The sequence below is a fragment of the Populus nigra genome, chromosome 6, assembly GCF_951802175.1.
Source record: "Populus nigra chromosome 6, ddPopNigr1.1, whole genome shotgun sequence".
Classification (NCBI taxonomy): domain Eukaryota; kingdom Viridiplantae; phylum Streptophyta; class Magnoliopsida; order Malpighiales; family Salicaceae; genus Populus; species Populus nigra.
The window spans coordinates 8,778,403-8,798,157 of record NC_084857.1 but is presented as its reverse complement, the minus strand read 5'-3'; the positions used below and the strand labels follow the sequence as shown (position 1 = coordinate 8,798,157).

At 35.9% G+C, this 19,755-nt stretch overlaps 4 protein-coding genes across 6 annotated transcripts; 3 read left to right on the top strand and 1 right to left on the bottom strand.

Moving 5' to 3' along the window:
* Positions 1–2,713: 2,713 nt before the first annotated feature.
* On the top strand, positions 2,714–7,108 carry LOC133697868 (LEAF RUST 10 DISEASE-RESISTANCE LOCUS RECEPTOR-LIKE PROTEIN KINASE-like 1.1). 2 transcript variants are annotated; one of them, XM_062120679.1, is made up of 6 exons: positions 2,714–3,478; positions 3,874–3,906; positions 4,049–4,309; positions 4,403–5,352; positions 5,666–5,741; positions 6,332–7,108. In XM_062120679.1, exons 1-5 carry the CDS (start codon positions 2,791–2,793, stop codon positions 5,705–5,707), a joined length of 1,974 nt encoding a protein of 657 aa, XP_061976663.1. In that variant the 5' UTR covers positions 2,714–2,790; the 3' UTR covers positions 5,708–5,741; positions 6,332–7,108. The 2 variants fall into 2 exon arrangements, with proteins under 2 accessions (XP_061976663.1, XP_061976662.1); XM_062120678.1 differs by having other exon boundaries at positions 5,666–7,108.
* Positions 6,408–7,108, top strand: LOC133697872 (uncharacterized). The gene has a single exon (XM_062120684.1). The coding sequence runs from the start codon at positions 6,408–6,410 to the stop codon at positions 6,882–6,884; it is 477 nt and encodes a 158-aa protein (XP_061976668.1). The 3' UTR covers positions 6,885–7,108.
* A 1,995-nt stretch (positions 7,109–9,103) lies between these two features.
* Positions 9,104–13,264, top strand: LOC133697870 (LEAF RUST 10 DISEASE-RESISTANCE LOCUS RECEPTOR-LIKE PROTEIN KINASE-like 2.1). Its single transcript, XM_062120682.1, has 5 exons — positions 9,104–10,313; positions 11,007–11,039; positions 11,199–12,363; positions 12,762–12,792; positions 12,936–13,264. The coding sequence occupies exons 1-3, from the start codon at positions 9,623–9,625 to the stop codon at positions 12,305–12,307; spliced, it is 1,833 nt and encodes a 610-aa protein (XP_061976666.1). The 5' UTR covers positions 9,104–9,622; the 3' UTR covers positions 12,308–12,363; positions 12,762–12,792; positions 12,936–13,264.
* A 13-nt stretch (positions 13,265–13,277) lies between these two features.
* Positions 13,278–17,798, bottom strand: LOC133697871 (nicotinamide adenine dinucleotide transporter 2, mitochondrial-like). 2 transcript variants are annotated; one of them, XR_009842949.1, is made up of 10 exons: positions 17,243–17,798; positions 16,972–17,061; positions 16,259–16,365; positions 15,721–15,766; positions 15,448–15,560; positions 14,703–14,797; positions 14,406–14,494; positions 14,230–14,324; positions 13,649–14,117; positions 13,278–13,530 (listed from the first exon to the last, which is right to left on the bottom strand). XR_009842949.1 is itself a non-coding variant. In XM_062120683.1 (9 exons), the coding sequence occupies exons 1-9, from the start codon at positions 17,319–17,321 to the stop codon at positions 13,842–13,844; spliced, it is 990 nt and encodes a 329-aa protein (XP_061976667.1). In that variant the 5' UTR covers positions 17,322–17,798; the 3' UTR covers positions 13,616–13,841. The 2 variants fall into 2 exon arrangements, 1 of the variants encoding a protein (XP_061976667.1); XM_062120683.1 differs by lacking the exon at positions 13,278–13,530 and having other exon boundaries at positions 13,616–14,117.
* Positions 17,799–19,755: the final 1,957 nt, after the last annotated feature.

Sequence of the window (19,755 nt, the reverse complement as noted above, 5' to 3'; positions counted from 1 at the left end):
AATAATTAAATATAAAAATAAGCTACCAATATAATACTCATGAGTGTAAGAAAGAAAAGCCTAATATTAGAGACTCATTGTCTCTCTCTCGTGGTCATTATTTTACCATCAGAAAGAATTCACCGAAACAATTCTAATGTCACTACAAAAGGCTAGATGACGACATCAAAAGAGGTTGCATGCGTTGTAACAACAACGACCTGGAAACAAACCAAATAAAATATTATAAAGTGATCAAATCATGCTTATGTCTAATCAATTAATTTAATTTAATAAAAATATTTTTCTATAAGAAAGCTAAATTTAACAAAAAACGACAAAAAAAGACTCAAGATAACCCGAGTCATTTTCAAAACAAGTGAAAATTCATATAGAAAGCAAACAAAAAAAAAATAATGGAGCCTAATCTCCAATTAAATAAATGTCAAATGATAAACTAAAAAAACATAAACTTAAAAAAAGGTAAAAAAAAAAAGAAGCAAACTCGGGTGAATCTCTTATACCTTGGCTAATTTTCTAAACTTATTACTCATAAAATCTTAGATCTTGGCTCAATCAAGAAGATCAATTTTCAACAAATTTAATGTTGAAGAATAAAATAAAAAAAATATTAATCTAAAAAATTTGTCAAAGTAAAAAAAATCAATAAAAAAATAAGAATCGTATCTTATAGGAAACAATTGGAGGATGAAATCATAAAAACTTAAAAAACTTAAAGGAGAATGCAATTGAAAAAAATTCACAATTCTATATATTATTTTAAATTAAATCAATAGGAATAAAAAATAGACCAAATCTAAATGAAAAACAAATTTGAAGACTACTTTGAAAATTTAGAGGGTCAAGCAAGAAAATTAAGTGAGAGAGAGAAAAGAAGAAGAAAAAAAGATCATTGATACCAAACCAGAAGCTCGTTGGCTACACACGACGACCAAGAATGAAGGGGGCACCAAGACAATTCAAAAGCCGCCCCAAAAGCAATTGTTTTGCATCCAAACACCATTGCACGCACAGCCCAAATAACACGGGAATAACCCACACATTGACACGTGGAATGCTATGTCAACCATTTTTTTAATTACGCCTAAGCTAACCTGATTATAATAATAAAGAAAACTATGATGAAAATATAAAAAAGCCACTAACTATATCAGTTATTTATTGCGCTTAAAAAAATAAAAATATGAATAAACTCTTGAAAGATAGTTTAACATTTTTTGTTTTTATGGGCTTTTTAGTCATTTAACTTTTAAAAAAATAGAAGACCGATCTATTTCTAATTAATTAGATAATGACAAATTAATCCTAATGAAAAGATGAAATCTCCCCCGATTACTAGTTTAAAGTTTTTATGGTGTAAAGGCAAATACATCACTATAGTGTTTCAATGAATAACAATCTATGTCCAGATACACAATAACTTCAGTAGAAGATCTAGTTTTTCTGTTAACTGGTCATGGAGGGATGCTGACATTTTGAAACTTAATACCAACTCATGGTGTATGACTGATGCCTACTATTATAAGATCCAATGATAAATCTTTTGTTTTCTTAAATTGTACACTGGCAAACGACTTTAGATATCAAAATGGTATAAAAAATGATAGTAGAAACATTATATCTGAGATATTATTTATGCAATTATAGATGAGGAATAGCTCAAATCATCGAGAGATTGAGTTTTAGCTTATTTTTTGATTTAATTTATTTGAGTTTTTAATTGAAATTTATTAATTATATTTTATTTGTTGTGCTTGATTTAATTATTATTAGATATTTTATTTAATGTATTATAAGCTTAATTTTTTATTTTAATTAAAATTATAATATTATATTTTTCTTTTTCAGAGTAAATAACTCGAGTATAAAAATTTTTCTACTTTCTTAAAAACGCTTATATTATCTTAATATTTTTTTTAACGTTAAAAAAAAAATTGAGCTATCCGGTGGTATGGCGCTACCCCTGTCTAGTGTCTAGTTATCACTATGCAACAAATTGATTTCCTTGTAGAAAGGTTTTTCTTTGGGTCCCTCCACAGAGATTGCCCATGGATTGGAAGTAATTGAAACATCACCTTTGGACTCATGGCCACTAATATATATATATATATATATATATATATATATATATATATATATTTTTACTTCACAGATGACTATGACCCATGAGTTACACCTCTGCCTCTATGATCCCTCCTCCACGTTTGAACTTTCCTTGGACGCTTAATGTGTCTTTTTTCTCTCACCAATTTCTAATCTTCCCTGGAACTCCATCCTTGGCATCTAGTAAGCTCCGGGACCGTGTAATGGAGTCCATTCTTTGAGAAGGATGCATTATTGCATTGTTACCACAGGGCTCTTATCTAATTTAGCGAAACCCTGTACTTCGCTTTCTTGTTATTGCACATGCAGGCGTTCATAACAAGCTGCAAAGAAGTCTCTTTAATATTGCGTGGTATTTGGGAAGAAGACTTTGAAAAGTCAATAGGTCAACTTCTCTTTGATTTGCTACCAGTGGGAAGGAGTCTTTCAAAGACCAAGTGCAAATTTACTGGGCTGGTGCTATCACCGACCAAACAGACGATATCTAACATGTAAATTTCGCAGTGCTACCCCACCTGCTGTCCATCTTAATCACGAGTCTTCCTACTCAAGTTTCCAAGTCAACTGACGTGTGTTGCCAGATAAAGAATTATATGTACTTTGAAGAGACACCAAGACATAGTTCTAGTAAGAGAAGTTGATCCTGTTGGTGTCTCCATTTTGTTTCTTAAAATTGGGAGCTCGGGGATGGCTCCCGTCCCTTTGCTAGTTTTCTTTGCCCTCTTTCACCCTTTGCTTATTTGCGCTGCCAAAGAAGATGGCTTGGCCTTCAAGAAGTGTCCGCCTTTCAATTGTGGAAAGCTCGGAGAAATCGGGTTCCCATTTACCAAAAACACAAGTCCTGAGATATGCGGTCCCTGTATGGTGAATGGTTGTAACGAAAATTCTCAAAGGATCCAACTAGTAAGGGGAGGAAAATGGTTTGAACTTGAAAGCATCTCTCAGGCTGATACCATTTCAATCACCGATGAAGAATTACGGGGACATTTGAATTCCAATTCATGCGATTCCTTCAACAGTTTGAGTCTTCCACCAAGTCTCCCATACTTCTATAATAAAAAATTCTCCAACCTAACTTTATTCAAATGTGACCCCAGTGTCAATTTTCCTCACCGTCTTGAATTGAACTATACAGGATGCAAGAACTTCAGCATCTATTATACTCGCAACACCAGTCTGCCTAGTCCTCCACCTACCTGTTCAATTCTTCAGCTCCCAGTGACTAATACCGAGAGTTATGGTGACATATTCAGGCTGTTAACAGCTACCTTCTCTATTAAAGTGTCTGTATTGCCTTTCTGTTATCAATGTTATTTGCAAAGAGGGGACTGTAAAATCAACAAAGGAAACCTCAAATGCATCTATTCAATTAAAGGTATGATATGCATGGACGCAGCAAAAATAGGGAGAGATAAATACATGAAAGTTTGTTTGTATTTGTATACTACGACCCAATATAGTCCTGAGGACCTTAAGACATTTTCTAGACCTACTGTTCTTTATATCTGGTATTCCACTCAATTCTTGTCTTCTATGCAATTGATTTTAGCTTACTGGGTTTGGCTTACAATTATGGGTCGTGAGAATAGAATTTAGCTTGCCACAAAAACCCATATTACTCATAAGCAAGTCCTCCTTGCTCTGTTTTTTTTTTTTGGCTGATTTTTGTGCATGTTAAATATTGGAGAATTCGATTTGGCAAAGCATGCATAAATTCGTTGCTTTAACTTTTGCACTAATGCCATATTTCCTTTTTTATTTGTGTTGCAGAGAGAAAAAAATTGAGATTGAAGCTCGGACTAGGTAATTTACCTCTCAACATTTCAATTTCTCTTCTGCGTATGTTTCGGCAACAACATTCAATGAAAAACCTCCTGCCAGTAAAATAGTTTCCTCCAAGGATATATTCAAGTTAAAAGTACAGTACTCTTCTTTTCAACTGCAGGTCTCGTAGTCCCTTTCATGGTATTAATAATTTTGGTGTCCGTATTTTTCATCCGGTGGCATCGACACAAGAGAAAACACATTTCCTCTAACGTCAATTCAGCAAATGCTTCTTCAGATCCCTCATCAAAATCAGACCCGGAAGGGGACACTAACTACTTTGGGGTCCCCATCTTCTCCTATTCTGAACTTGAAGAAGCCACAAACAACTTCGATTCCAAACACGAACTTGGTGACGGAGGTTTCGGAACTGTATATTACGGTAGGTTTTCTTAACTGAAAAACAAAGGATGAAAGAAAGAAAGCTAGCGACTATATTTATGGGCTTTCTTTTTTTATTTATCAATCTCGACAGGCAAACTCCGAGATGGGCGGGAAGTTGCAGTCAAGCGCCTATATGAACACAATCGTAAGAGGATAAAGCAGTTCATGAATGAAATTCAAATCCTTACCCGCCTGCGCCACAAAAATCTTGTGTCTCTTTATGGGTGTACTTCTTGCTACAGCCGCGAGCTCCTCCTTGTCTATGAATACATTCCCAATGGCACAGTTGCAGATCATCTCCATCATGATCGAGCCAAATCTGGTTCACTAACTTGGACTATTCGAATGAGGATTGCCATAGAAACGGCTAGCGCATTGGCTTATCTGCATGCAACTGATATCATTCACCGGGATGTAAAAACGAACAATATCCTTCTTGACAACAATTTCTGTGTGAAAGTTGCAGATTTTGGGCTTTCCAGGTTGTTCCCCAACGATGCCACTCACATCTCAACTGCTCCACAGGGAACACCTGGCTATCTTGACCCAGAATACCATCAGTGTTACCAGCTGACAGCTAAGAGTGATGTCTATAGCTTTGGTGTTGTCCTCATTGAGCTCATATCATCAATGCCTGCTGTTGATATGACTAGGAATCAGCATGAGATTAATTTGGCCACATTAGCAATGAACATGATTCAAAAATGTGCATTTGATGAGTTGATTGACCCATATCTTGGGTACAAGTCAGATGAGGAAATTAAAAGAATGACAACTTCAGTTGCAGAGTTGGCTTTTTTATGCTTGCAGCAGGGCAAGGAAATCAGACCTTGTATGAATGAGGTGCTAAAGGAACTAAAAGCAATGGAGAGTGGGGGGTATGAGTTGGGGAATCTGGAACAGGAGCATGGTGATAACGATGCATCAAAGAAAAAGGAACCTCCGGATTGTGATGTGGCTGCATTGCTAAAGAATATCCGGTCACCGCTGTCATCGAATTCCACAACTGATCAGTGGTTTAGCAGTTCTACTACACCTAATGTCAGCAATTAATATTTCAACTGTGTCGCTTTATTAGTATATTTTGGCCGTTATATCCATGTCCAAACTGCAATAGAGAGATTGGTGACCAGAAAACTGCATACCTTTTCTTTAATTTACACCTCGAAAATATCCTCAATACAATTTGTGCATCCCATGGCTCCTCCAGAACTCCAAATGCTTTGAACTATTTATGTTCTGTTTCTTTACCATCATTCTCCTAAAACTAGAACTGTGTGGTTATGTTTTACAAGCAAATTAAATCCCTGATATTCGAACAGATTTCTCCACTGATGCTCCTACTCCACAACAGGTTGATCCAATAGTGGTCGATAGAGAACGGAAGAGGAGCTAGAAATGCTTGGTCATGGCAAGTTCTATTCATAAGTGTAAGGCATATATCTCCAAGCCAATTGGAAACTGAAGATACCATATTGTTATCTAAGGTTTGAATGTAGGGGCTAGGGAGGCCGGGAGAAGAATTCTTCTTTTTGCGAGGAGGACGTGCTTTTCTAAAATAATTTATTTGATGATACAAACATACATGAATAAGACAAATAAAAAAAAAACTTATCACCCGTAAAAAAAATATAAAAATATGTCCCGTTCATATTTCTTCTCTATTTATATCTAGTTTTGTCTTCTTTAGATTTTGTCCATGTGTTGATTCTTTGATCTCTACAAAGCAAGGCAAAGGACAAGACAGACTTTTCCAAAGCCCTCTTCTAATCTATGAAGACAACATAATTTTCTCATTTTCCAAGATATTCCATTCAAAGGAGGGAAGGAAGGAAGGAAGGAAGGAAGCACGCACTTTAAGAAAACTAAAGTAGAGAATTGGAGATTTCCAAAACTGATCCTTTCCTCTTTCTTCCAAGCAAAACCACAAACACACAAACATCATTATTACCATCACACTGATAGTGATAGATACTCCCTATTTTTATTTTAAATTCAAAATTTTCCACCGAAATTTCAGGTAACTTAAATAGACAGGCAAATCAGATATAGAGAGCGAACAAATTAAGAGACAACGAGGGAGGAACCTGCCAACAATGGCGACGTTGCAGAAATTCAAGCTTCTAGCAACACAATGCGGCGTTGCACAGAGTCCAACACGAAGCCCGAGAACGAGTCCAGTTGTCCACCTCCCCCAGCGCCGTAAAACCACACTCCGGATGCTCCTCGGACGCCGCTCTCCTCGTCGCCAGGAACCACAGCTACCGCCGATTCACCCGGTGGCGCCGTTGCCGGAGAGAAAGAGAGACACTTTGAAGGACTTGTTTATATCTTCGGCGATGTCGTTTGATGATGAATTAGAAGAGGGGAAGAGAGGGAAAGAGATGGAAGATGTGATTGGAGGAGGATTTGGAGGTAAGTGTGACGTGTATAGGATGAAAGTTAACGGTTTAGGAGATGGACCGGGTTCGCCTAGACCCGGTTGGATCGGGCTTAGACACCGGTCTATTTTGAGGAGAGCTTGGCGGCCTATGCTTGTTGCTATCCCGGAGACTGAGGAACTTCAATGTTAATTTGATTTTAACTGCCATGTCAGGGGTTTTCTACTGTTACTGAAGTGCTAGTAAATAACTTTGGTATTAATCCAATTTTTTTGGGTTAAAAAAAAAGAAAAAAAGAGAGAGAAAGAGGGAGTGTTTCTATTTGCCGATATGAGTTAGGGATGTAGAGGGGTAATTTGATTTAACTATGCAAATGAAATACTGAATTTCTCAAATTCAGTTATGATTACAGTTAACCTTTTTCTTCCTCCCTTCTTAGTTTTCTTTTATTTATTTCAGATCAAATATATTGGTGCATTCAGTTTCATACATCGGATTGGAGTGGCGTTCTGTTTTTCATAGGTCCCAGGTGTTTAATTCTTCTAAATACTCCCTCAAAAATAATATCAGAATTAGAAGATTTTTAATCATAAATAATTGGTAGTGAGGAAGTCTCTCTCTCTCCAAAGCTTGCTTCTTGACACGGTTATTTATCTTTGTTGCCCTGAAGCATCATATTGAATTTTGCTGGCGGAGAATAGCATGTAAAAGAAGGAAAAAAGATGAGCAGTGGAAAAGTGGTGTGTGGTGCAAGAATGACAGCCTGAAATGAAAATGTCAGGCTGAATTTGAGTGTTGAACACTTTAGAAGGTGTGCAGGAGAAAGTGAAAGGGGGTTAATTGGACTAGTAGGAGTGAGAATAGGGTATGGGACCCGATCAAAACATGGGAAGAAAAGGCAGAGGATGAGGGCAACCTCACGCAAGAAATAAATTTAATAAAAAAAGAAGCTCGACAGTGAAGATGCCTGTGGGAGATGTCATGCTTCTTCCACTCCTCCATTAAAACTAAATTTGGCGCCCTTGTATTAAATTTTCACTTCAATTGGTATGATAGGAATCACCATCTTTCACCGAATATATAACTAGTCTCATAGCCTCGTTTTAGCATTCTGTGTTCTATAATTTTGTAGCGTTTTTGCCTACAGGAAGCTTCCTGGCCCTCCGCTATATATATTGATGCTGATATTGTCATCTGGTCTAAAGATTAATCCTTATGTAGTTTAAATGATTAAATAACTTCTAAACCAACCTGATTATAAAAAAAAAAACATGATTAAAATATAAAAAAGCCATTAGATGTTTGTTAATATTTTTTTTATATGTAAAAAGGTATATTAGTCATTTTATTAAGTTTAAAAAATAAAAATACTCTTGAAAGATAGCTTAACATTTTTTGCTTTTATGGGCTTTTTAGTCATCTGACTGTTAAAAAAAATATAGAAGACCGATCTACGATGACGACAAATTAATCCTAATGAAAAGATGAAATCTCCGCCGATTACTGGTTTAAAGTTTTTATGATGTAAAGGCAAATACATCATCCGTAATGGAGTCCAGATACATATTAACTTCACTAGAAGATCTAGTTTTTCTGTTAACTGGTCATGGAGGGATGGAGACATTTTGAAACTTAATACCAACTCATGGTGTATGACTGATGCCTACTATTATAAGATCCAATTATAAATCTTTTGTTTTCTTAGATTGTACACTCACAAACGGCTTTATATAGCAAAATGGTGTTTTTTTTCCATGAAACAAAAGAAGAAGACAATGAGAAAAACATATTTTAGACACGGTTTACCCACTTATATGATCATCAACAAATGATAGCTTAAACAATTAAAAGATTGAGATTTAATTTATATTCTGGTTTAATTTATTTGAATTTTTAATAGAAATTTATTAATTAAATTTTATTTAATGGATTTAATTTAATTATTATTGAGTATTTTATTTTTATAAACTTAATTTTTTTATTTTAGTTAGAATTATAGTATTTATATTCTCCTCTGGACAGGGAGTCAATATCTCAAGGTTTAAATTTTCTCTACTTTTTTAAAAACGCTTACATTATCTTAATATTTTTTTAACGTTAAAAAAAAAAAAATAGCTATCCGGTGGTGTAGCGCTACCCCTGTCTAGTTATTACCACGCAACAAATTGATTTCCTTGTAGAAAGGTTTTTCCTTGGATCCCTCCACGTAGAATGCCCATGGAATGGAAGTAATTGAAACATCACCTTTGGACTCATGGTCACTGATATTATTATTTTTTTAACTTTAGAGATGACTATGACCCATGAATTACACCTCTGCCTCTATGATCCCTCCTCCACGTTTGAACTTTCCTTGGACGCTTAATGTGTCATTTTTCTCTCACCAATTTCTAATCTTCCCTAGAACTCCATCCTTGGCATCTAGTAAGCTCAGGGGCCGTCTAATGGAGTCCATTCTTTGAGAAGGATGCCTTATTGCATTGTTACTGCAGGGTCCTTATCTAATTTAGCGAAACCCTATGCTTCGCTTTCTTGTTATTGCACATGCAGGCATTTATAACAAGCTGCAAAGAAGTCTCTGTTCATATTGCGTGGTATTTGGGAAGAAGACTTTGAAAAGTCAATAGGTCAACTTCTCTTTGATTTGCTAGCCAGCGGGAAGGAGTCTTTCAAAGACCAGGTGCAAATTTACTGGGCTGGTGCTATCACCGACCAAACAGACGATATCTAACATGTAAATTTCGCAGGGCTGCCCCACCTGCTGTCCATCTTAATTACTAGTCTTCCTACTCCAGTTTCCAAGTCAACTGACGTGTGTTGCCAGAAAAAGAATTATATGTACTTTGAAGAGACACCAAGACAGAGTTCAAGCAAGAGAAGTTGATCTTGTTGGTGTCTCCATTTTGTTTCTTAAAATTGGGAGCTCGGGGATGGCTCCCGTCCCTTTGCTAGTTTTCTTTGTCCTCTTTCACCCTTTGCTTCTTTGCGCTTCCAAAGAAGATGCCTGGCCCTTGAAGAAGTGTCCGCCTTTCAATTGTGGAAAGCTCGGAGAAATCCGGTTCCCATTTACCAACAACACAAGTCCTGAGATATGCGGTCCCTCTGTGGTGGATGGTTGTAACGAAGATTCTCAAAGGATCCAACTAGTAAGGGGAGGAAAATGGTTTGAACTTCACAGCATCTCTCAGGCTGGTACTATGTCAATCACTGATAAAGATTTAAGGGGACATTTGAATTCCAATTCATGCGATTCCTTTAACAATTTGAGTCTTCCACCAAGTCTCCCATACTTCTCTATTCAAGAAATCTCCACCCAAACTTTATTCAAATGTGACCCTAGTGTCAATTTTCCTCACCGTCTTGAATTGAACTATACAGGATGCAAGAATTTCAGCATCTATTATACTCGCAACACCAGTCTGCCTAGTCCTCCACCTACCTGTTCAATTCTTCAGCTTCCAGTGAATAATACCGAGAGTTATGGCGACATATTCAGGCTGTTAACAGCTACCTTCTCTATTGAAGTGTCAGTATTGCCTCTGTGTTATCTTTGTTATTTGCAAAGAGGGGAATGTGATCACACCATGGAAGGAAACCTCAAATGCATCCATTCAATTGAAGGTATGATATGCATGGACGCCGCAAAAATAGGGAGAGATAAATATATGCAAGTTTGTTTATATTTGTATACTACGACCCAATATAGTTCTGAGGACCTTAAGACATTTAGTAGACCTTCTATTCTTTATATCTGGTATTCCACTCAATTCCTGTCTTCTATGCAATTGATTTTAGCTTACTGGGTTTGGTTTACAATTATGGGTCGTGAGAATAGAATTTAGCTTGCCACAGAATCCCATATTACTCATAAGCAGGTCCTCCTTGCTCTTAAGCATTTTTTTTTTCTGATTTTTGTGCATGTTAAATATTGGAGACTTCGATTGGGCAGAGCATGCATAAATTCGAAGTTTTAAGTTTTGCACTAATACCATATTTCCTTTTTTATTTGTGTTGCCGAGAACAAAATATTGAGATTGAAGCTCGGACTAGGTAATTTATCTCCTCAACATTTCAATTTCTCTTCTGCATATGTTTCGGCAACAACATTCAATGAAAAACCTCCTGCCAGTAAAATAGTTTCCTCCAAGGATATATTACTCATAAGCAGGTCCTCTTTGCTCTGATTTTTTTTTGCTGATTTTTGTGCATGTTAAATATTGGAGAATTCGATTTGGCAAAGCATGCATAAATTCATTGTTTTAACTTGTAGGTTTTGCACTAATGCCATATTTCCTTTTCTTGCTTGTGTTGCAGAGAGCAAGAAATTGAGATTGACTCTCGGACTAGGTAATTTACCTCTTCTAAATGTCTAGCAGCACATATGCATAGATGGCGTGATTTACTAAACTTTTCTTCACTGCTAGAGGAAGAAACATTCTTCAAAAATAGTTTAAATGACTCATTCTTAGACTGCATTATTTTCCTCATCTTCTTTTTTTACTACAGTTATCAGCATTGGAGTTCTTATAATTACAATCTGTTGCGTCATCATTAGAAAGTACTCATCCATTCACTTCCTTTCCTGTTGGAGAAAACCCAGAGGAAGTCAAAGTATGGAAGTTTTTCTGAGGAACTATGGAACCTTGGCACCAAAAAGATACAGTTATTCAGAACTTAAGAAAATGACCAAAAACTTCAAAGAGAAACTAGGCCAAGGAGGCTATGGAAGTGTTTTCAAAGGCAATTTACTTGATGGTCGTCTTGTTGCTGTTAAAGTCCTGAAGAAATCAAAGAGTAATGGAGAAGAATTTGTAAATGAAGTTTCAAGCATCGGCATGACTTCCCACGTCAACATTGTTACTCTTCTGGGGTTCTGTTTTGAGGGTCCTAAACGAGCTCTAATCTATGAGTTCATGTCTAATGGGTCACTTGACAAGCACATATATGAAGAAAATCTCTCGAAGGCACAACCTAAATTGAGGTGGGAAACATTATACCAAATTGCAGTTGGCATTGCTCGAGGATTAGAATACTTGCACAGAGGTTGCAACACAAGGATTTTACATTTTGACATAAAGCCTCATAATATTCTTCTAGATGAAAACTTCTGTCCTAAAATTTCTGATTTCGGCCTGGCTAAAATATGCCCCAGTAAAGAGAGTATCGTATCGATGTTGGGTGCAAGAGGAACTGCTGGATACATTGCCCCCGAAGTATTTTGTAGAAATTTTGGAGGGGTTTCTCACAAATCTGATGTTTATAGCTATGGGATGCTAGTGTTAGAAATGATTGGAGGGAAAAAAAACTTTCGCGTCGGAGTTGATAATGCCAGTGAGATCTATTTTCCACATTGGATATACAAGCGTCTTGAAATAGGTGAAGAACTTCAACTTCGAGGGGCTGGCAATGAAGTGGAGGAACAAAATGCAAGAAAAATGATTTTGGCAAGCTTGTGGTGCATACAAACCGACCCCTCAAATCGCCCACCAATGTCTAGAGTGGTAGACATGTTGCAAGGAAGTCTTGAGTCCTTGCCATTCCCGCCGAAACCTTACTTGTCTTCCCCTCCAAGACCTCCTCACGGATCAAATTCAAATTCAAATTCAAATTCATAAACAACCACTGTCATAATTCATCGAAGGACAGAGCAAATGCATCCATTCAATTGAAGGTATGATATGCATGGACACAGCAAAAATAAGGAGAGATAAATACATGAAAGTTTGTTTATATTTGTATACTACGACCCAATATAGTCCTGAGGACCTTTAAGACATTTTACTAGACCTACTATCCTTTATATCTGGTATTCCACTCAATTCCTGACTTCTATGCAATTGATTTTAGCTTATTGGGTTTGGTTTACAATTATGGGTCGTGAGAATAGAATTTAGTTTGCCACAAAATCCCATATTACTCATAAGCAGGTCCTCCTTGCTCTTAATTATATTTTTTTTCTGATTTTTATGCATGTTAAATATTGGAGAGTTCGATTGGGCTAAGCATGCATAAATTCGTAGTTTTAAGTTTCGCACTAATAACATATTTCCTTTTTTATTTGTGTTGCAGAGCAAAAAATTGAGATTGAAGCTCGGACTAGGTAATTTACCTCCTCAACATTTCAATTTCTCTTCTGCATATGTTTCGGCAACAACATTCAATGAAAAACCCCCTGCCAGTAAAATAGTTTCCTCCAAGGATATATTCAAGTTAAAAGTACAGTACTCTTCTTTTCAACTGCAGGTCTCGGAGTCCCCCTTTCATGGTATTAATAATTTTGGTGTCAATATTTTTCATCCGGTGGCATCGACACCAGAGAAAACACATTTCCTCTCACGTCAATTCAGCAAATGCTTCTTCAGACCCCTCTTCAAAATCAGACCCGGAAGGGGACAATAACTACTTTGGGGTCCCCATCTTTCACCGAATATATGATTAGTCTGATAGCCTCGTTTTAGCATTCTGTGTTCTATAATTTTGCAGCGTTTTTGCCAACAGGAAACTTCCTGGCCCTCTGCTATATTGATGCTGTTATTGTTATCTGGTCTCAAGATTAACTTGTTTTAAATAAACTCTACTCTCGAATTGATCTGAAGAACTAACAAATTACAAGCATGACAACAAGCGAAATATACATATGCATACACTACAAGTCAAGATTCTAAACACCTGCTCATCCAAATCTAACCATGATATCCTTTTGCCTCCCTAAGTAAAGTTAACAGGATGGAAATATCTAAAATGCCTGGTCCACGAATGCACATCATTAAATCCTTCGATCATCCCCAACGTCCAAAGCGGAAGTCAGGCATTGAAAACTAAACTAGGTATAAACGGCCTGAGGACGGAAAACAGGAAGGAAAAAAAAAGACTGAATCAACCAACTTAGGCCTTACCTTACCTTACCAAAAAATAAATCAAAATTTTGGCGAGAGAATTTTGCATTTTTTTATTACCTTCACGTTTAACTTGTCCATTTCATTTTCTGTTGAGAATTTCCCCAACAGGGATGTTGTAAAGAAACAGCACCAATCAGTGCGCAGCAGGTAGCTGCTCTTTGTTTCCCAAAGGAATAGAGGGAGTCTTATTTGGTTGGGTTTATGATTGCCCCGAAACGGTGTTGCTACTATTAACATTTCCTTTGATCGCCTATTGAGGTTTGGCATGGTCATCGGATTTAGTCTGGGCATGTGAATGCTTCTTGTCAGGAAGCAGAATGCCCTTGAAGAACTTGTGTATCATCTCATAACTGGTCAATGTAATCACAGCAGACGGAGTCGTTCTCATTAAGTTAGTTGCACAGCCACGGTAAAATCCACGAAAACCTTCCTTTTGGAACACTTTCTTAATGCAATCAACAACACCGGCATAATGGGCCTCAGAATTTCTGAGCTGCCCTTGCTCTTGAAGTCTTGAACGTACCACCTGGTATTTGACATTAAGATATTATAACAATAGACAAACACACACAGGAAGGGGATGGAGTATTCATGGGAGATAAAACCTCACTAGAGTAAAGTGCCATGTCAAAGCGTACCTCATGTGGATAAGTCAGTACAGAGGCAAGTACTTTGGATATTGAAGAGGCAATTGCGACATCCCCAGGGCTTAAATTATTAACAGTTGTATTACCTGAGAACTTCAAAATAGTATAATCAGAGCTGTTCGAATATAATTACAGAAGTTGGACTGTTATAAGATAATAAACAATACCCTTCTTTGCCATGTAACACTTGATCTTTTCATATGCTGGAAATTGAATTGCAACATGACTTATCCCAGCCAAAGAAGGCAAAATCCCACTGTTTCAAACAAAGAATGCAGCATTATGAAACCAAATCATGAGAAGAAGATTTTCTAATCATCTTAAAACAATAGTACAAATGCTTGCAAAACATTACAAACATAAAGGGGCTTAACTATTACAGAAATGTACTTTCACATCAATTCCTTCAGCATTTAAAAGCTTAATCAAGAAAGCTGAATCAAAATTAAGAGTTTACACCAGACCTATACAAGCCTAGCATGCCTTCCTCTTGTTTAATCCGCCTCAAAGCAGAAAGTATGCTTTTGTAAGGAACCACACCTGGCCTCATTCCTTGCGTCTAAAAGAGAAGAAAAACAGATGAATATCTAAAGTGGAACAGCAATGGTGCAACAATTATTAATCGATTATAAGCTATGCAGAGTAACAGTTGTTGTTCACATGAAATATCAGAGTACCCGGACATCCAAGCAAAGAATCATCAGGCATCGTAGCTAATCAGAATATAGAAAAGAAAGTTTCTTCTCTAACACAATATGGTCATGCACATTGACTGTTTAGGATCTAAGAATAACTAAATATACAAGGGAAACATAATGTTAAATAGTGTTGACTGAAGTTTCTTCTCTTATTTTGAAGTTTGAAGATGGCTAGAATTGATGAGGAGTTTGATCCTCATAACTCCACCCACTCTCCAGTTATGACCTGGTTTAGATACTTCTGCGAGACTAAATATATAGCGACATGGTTGTCCCAATTCAGCTATGAACTCTGGCAAGGCAGCAGCTTAAACCAAGTGCAGCTAGAAAGTCCATTCCACTAAAAACATGTGCATACACGTTTGTCAAATCAAAAACTACAGTGAAGTTTTGATAGAAGCCTTCAACAATTTAGCAGGCAGCAATTATAGTTGACATGTTATAGAACCATTGTGATCTTAACAAGTATACATATTCAGAGGAAATCAGATTCATAACCATGCTGACTTACCTGGAGTCTGGTTTTCACAACCCACAATGGATTTGTTGCAATGGATGTTGCAGCCCCAGCACCAGCAGCAGCTACCATGTTTGCACCAACTGAGAGCTGGCTATCCCCATCCTCTACAATATGAGACATAAGATTTTAGAATAAATCAAAATAAGAACAGTACTTGACATTCTTCAATCTCAGAGAGATTATTAATAGAACGTGGTTTCTCATGTGAACTCAAAAGAAGACCAACGCATAATTTTCAAGTAAGAAACTCTTAGAAAAACCAACCATTTGAAAGGATGCCTTTAATTTGCTCATAAACTGTGAAATACACCTACAAATGAAATGAACACATTTGTCATTACAGGAAATGTGAAGAGCACATAAGGTGGTAGTTCTGCATGTGTTTGTCTTGACAGAAAAAAAAAGTAATTTAACACAGTTCCCTTTGATCAATCCCGGAGATAATTCATGCCCTGGAATTTAGAGGGTGTTTTCATTATATAATTTTTCAATCAACATGGATAGGGTGATGGCTTCTTATTGATCATTGTCTTCTTTCTGCAGACATGTCAACAATTATTTTCCATTCATTGGAAAATAAAACCAGATTTCCTATTCCCCAACATTAAAATTCTCCACAAGAACACAAGGAAGAACCAAAGAGGCAAGCTTGGGACACGGTGGATTCAGAAAATCCACACTTTAAGTCCTAGATCATAGACATTACATTTTAGCCCAACTAATCACATTGTAAGCACCCTAGTGTCTTTCAAGCATCTATCTATAAATTCAAAAATTATAAAGCAACATAGGCAATACTCACAGCCCAGTTCGGAAGAAGTGCCATTATTGTTGGGGAGAGCCCACGATACAATCCCTTAAAACCTTCAGTTCTGACAATGTGTTGAAGACTTGAGATGATGATACTACCTGAGCATAGAGGGCACGGAAGAGCACAAGAATGGGTTTAAATCAATAAGCAAGGAAACTGCACTATCCATCTGGTATTTGGAGAATAATCATATTTTCTAGTTCATCTAAGGAATGATGGCAATCCAATATACTCTGAATGTCACAATTACCAGTTAATAATGATTGCGTAGGACAATTAGGGAAGACAATGCATGCATGTTTAGGGGAAAAGGTCAAGAAGATGGAGGAAGGAAGTTAGAAGTTTCCCATTGAAACAGATGACATAATCGTAACACTTTATGGACTGCCTTAGTACTTAAAACCAAAAATTTATCATAAACCAACAAACAAGCACCTGTAAAAAAATATTACCACTCATTATCTCAGTTTAGTCATAAACAAAAAATCAGGGTTCATGTTCCTATTAGGTTCCTTGTCAAAGCTATTTAGCCTTCTGTTTCTTAAAAAGGTGCAGTCTTTACTCGTCTAAATATCTAAAAAGCAATTCAATCGCAGAACACATCCCCAGAATGTGCACCATAGATGCTTATAAGTTGACCAATTCATAGTTTTTCAAAGGATTACCATAAAACATTATATTCAAGGGCACAAAATCTTCCATACCTCCTTGACCTGAATTGAGAGGCAAGCCATGGACTTGTAACCTTGTCTTGATCACATCCAATGGGCACATAAACGTGGCTGCAATAACACCTGCAAGAAGAATCAACTATATAATCTTGCAGAAATTATCCAATCTTTAATCACCTAAACTTGCATGCACCAACCAACAAACAAAAATTCTTGTGATTTCTTGAATTAGACATAAAACCCACAAATTAAAATCACAAACAAAACATTATCAACCAAAAGTCTTGAGCTTTATCAAGCAAACCTGCGGAGGCACCAGCACCAGCATGGCATGCTAACTCCCTGGGGCTTCGCTTTTGGGAAGCTTCCCCACCTCCAGTCATCTTTGAAACCTCACTACAATTCTAAGAATTCTATAAAACAAAACCAAATCACCATGGCAGATCTATATCTACATCAATCAATATATATACCTATAGGTATATGTAAGAGAGAAAAAACACGAGCCCCCTCTCTCTATGACTCTATTGCATTACATTGATCGAGAGGGCTATGTTTTCGAGGTGGGGTTGGCCTCTTTGAAGGGTTGTTAACTTATTAGGACTGAATTTTTTTGGACCCGGTTGCTCTTAGACGTGGAAGAAACACTGAATTGAAGAGGTACGATTTTTAGCCTTCTGGCAAGTATTTTTGGAAGGGAATGAATGGGATCCTCAAGGAAGTGTTCTTTTTTTTTCTCTTTTCAAACTAACGATTGAGAAAAAAAGATTGGGTCTTTGCCAGAATACTTTATTCGTTTTTTTCATAAAAGAAGGATGAATATTAACACTTTTTACTTCAGGGTTTGTTTTTGTTTTTGTTTTGCGTTTTGAATGGGAAAGCTGGTTATGTGAAATCAGAACCTTAATTTTCTGTCAGTGGAGAGTGAGTAAATTAACTAAATTATTTACGATACCCGTAGTTAATTGATCTGAACGCTTTTTGGAATTTTTTTATAATTTCATTTATAAAAAAATTTTAAAAAAAAATTAGTTAGATTTTTTTGTTCAAGTCAAACGGTTTGTACTCACACTCACCCCAAACAAAGTTATTTTTTTTCTTAAAAAACACTTTTTAAAAAACTTACTTTCATCATTAAAAATAAATTTAAAAATAAATATTATTTTAATATATTTTTAAATAAAAAAATTAAAAAAAATTCTACAATGATATAAGCTATAAATTTTCTCTGGAGAGCACGAAGCATCTCAATTTTTTCGTTGGCCATCAGTGAAGTGTTATTTTTCATGGTACATACCTTTATTTACACTTCGACCCTCTGTCACGGCGACTTTGCCGTTTCATTTTGGACAGGTGATCATGCTACGACATTCGACACTTCTACGGTTCTGCCTCTACTTCACTTGTGTATCTGAGACTCGGTCTCTTTTCAGTGAAGCTCTTGTTCCTTGATGATTGGAGTATCGAAAGGAGGTCATCGGCCGTGACTCTAGCTGAATTAGTTGGATTCGATCTCTCCTTCACAACCTCCTCCGTCTTCTACAGTTCTACTGAACAAAGCTCTTGTGATTCATCACGAAAATCTAGACATCGTATATTCTTGTATTGTATTATATTATATTGATTAATTATTATTAACATAAACTAAGATTTGTGGGGGGAAATATTGTAGCTCAAAAGAGAAATTGCTAGTCATTGAAATAGAGGACTGAAAAGTTTGACCATTTTATCAGAAAAGACAAAGCTGACTTTTCATGGGATTTATAAGTTATTATTGATTTAATTAGGGTGGCTTGGTTTTTTTGTGCTTTTGGCACATTGAATTTATTTAAATGCGGCTAAATTTTTGTTTTTTTTATTATTATTAATGTAAATGTTCGGATTAATTTATGTATATTTCGACTAATCTTACAGGCCCTGAAATTAACGACCATATAAGCCTCTAGTGGTCATGAGGTTTTTGAGACTTGAATTAGTAAACTCTAGAGAACAAATCTAGAATCTAATCAATTGAGTTACGATTTTTTTTTCTTGGATTTTTTCGTTTTATAAGCACAGTGTAATGATCATGTAATCTTTAAGTTTAAAAAATCTTAAAACTATTTAAGGACTTGTTGATACTTTCATCTTGGTTTTTTTCATAGTTTTCATATAGTTTGAAGGGTAAATTGTTAAACCCGAGTCTAAAATCTTATGGATTCTAAATTTAGAAAACTAACTCATATTTAGAAACTTTATCCGAGTTTTCTTGATCTTTCTTGTTGTTAAATTAAGGTTGCCTTTTTTATATGGTATTGAATTAAATGATTTTATAAAAAGCAAGCTACTCAATGATCCGAGTCTCGAAATTAATTTTTTATTTCTTCGAAAGCACTTACATTACCTTGACTTTTTTTTCATATTTAGTTAAAAAATTTATAGCATATGGTTTAGCGCTGACCACCAATCTTTGATTAACCATGATTGACCTTCCCAATTTGTCTTGGTATAGGTTTCATGAGATTATCACATTCTTTTATCTTGAATTGCGAGTTTTGCAGGTTAATCATGGTTGATAAAAATTAATCTAATAGGTCGTCATCTCAATATTTTTTTAAAAATAATATATCATCCAATATATCAATATTTTAATATTTTAAACTTTTTTTTATCTAGTATGCATTAAATTATTGACTTTCTAGCATCTTTATATTTTTAAAAAATTTTAAAAAATATCTAACCCACAACGTATCACTCTTAAAAAAATAGTCAAGGCTAAAATGTGTCAGGTGTAAAAACACGCGTAGTATTTGAATAAATTATTTAATACAAACAATT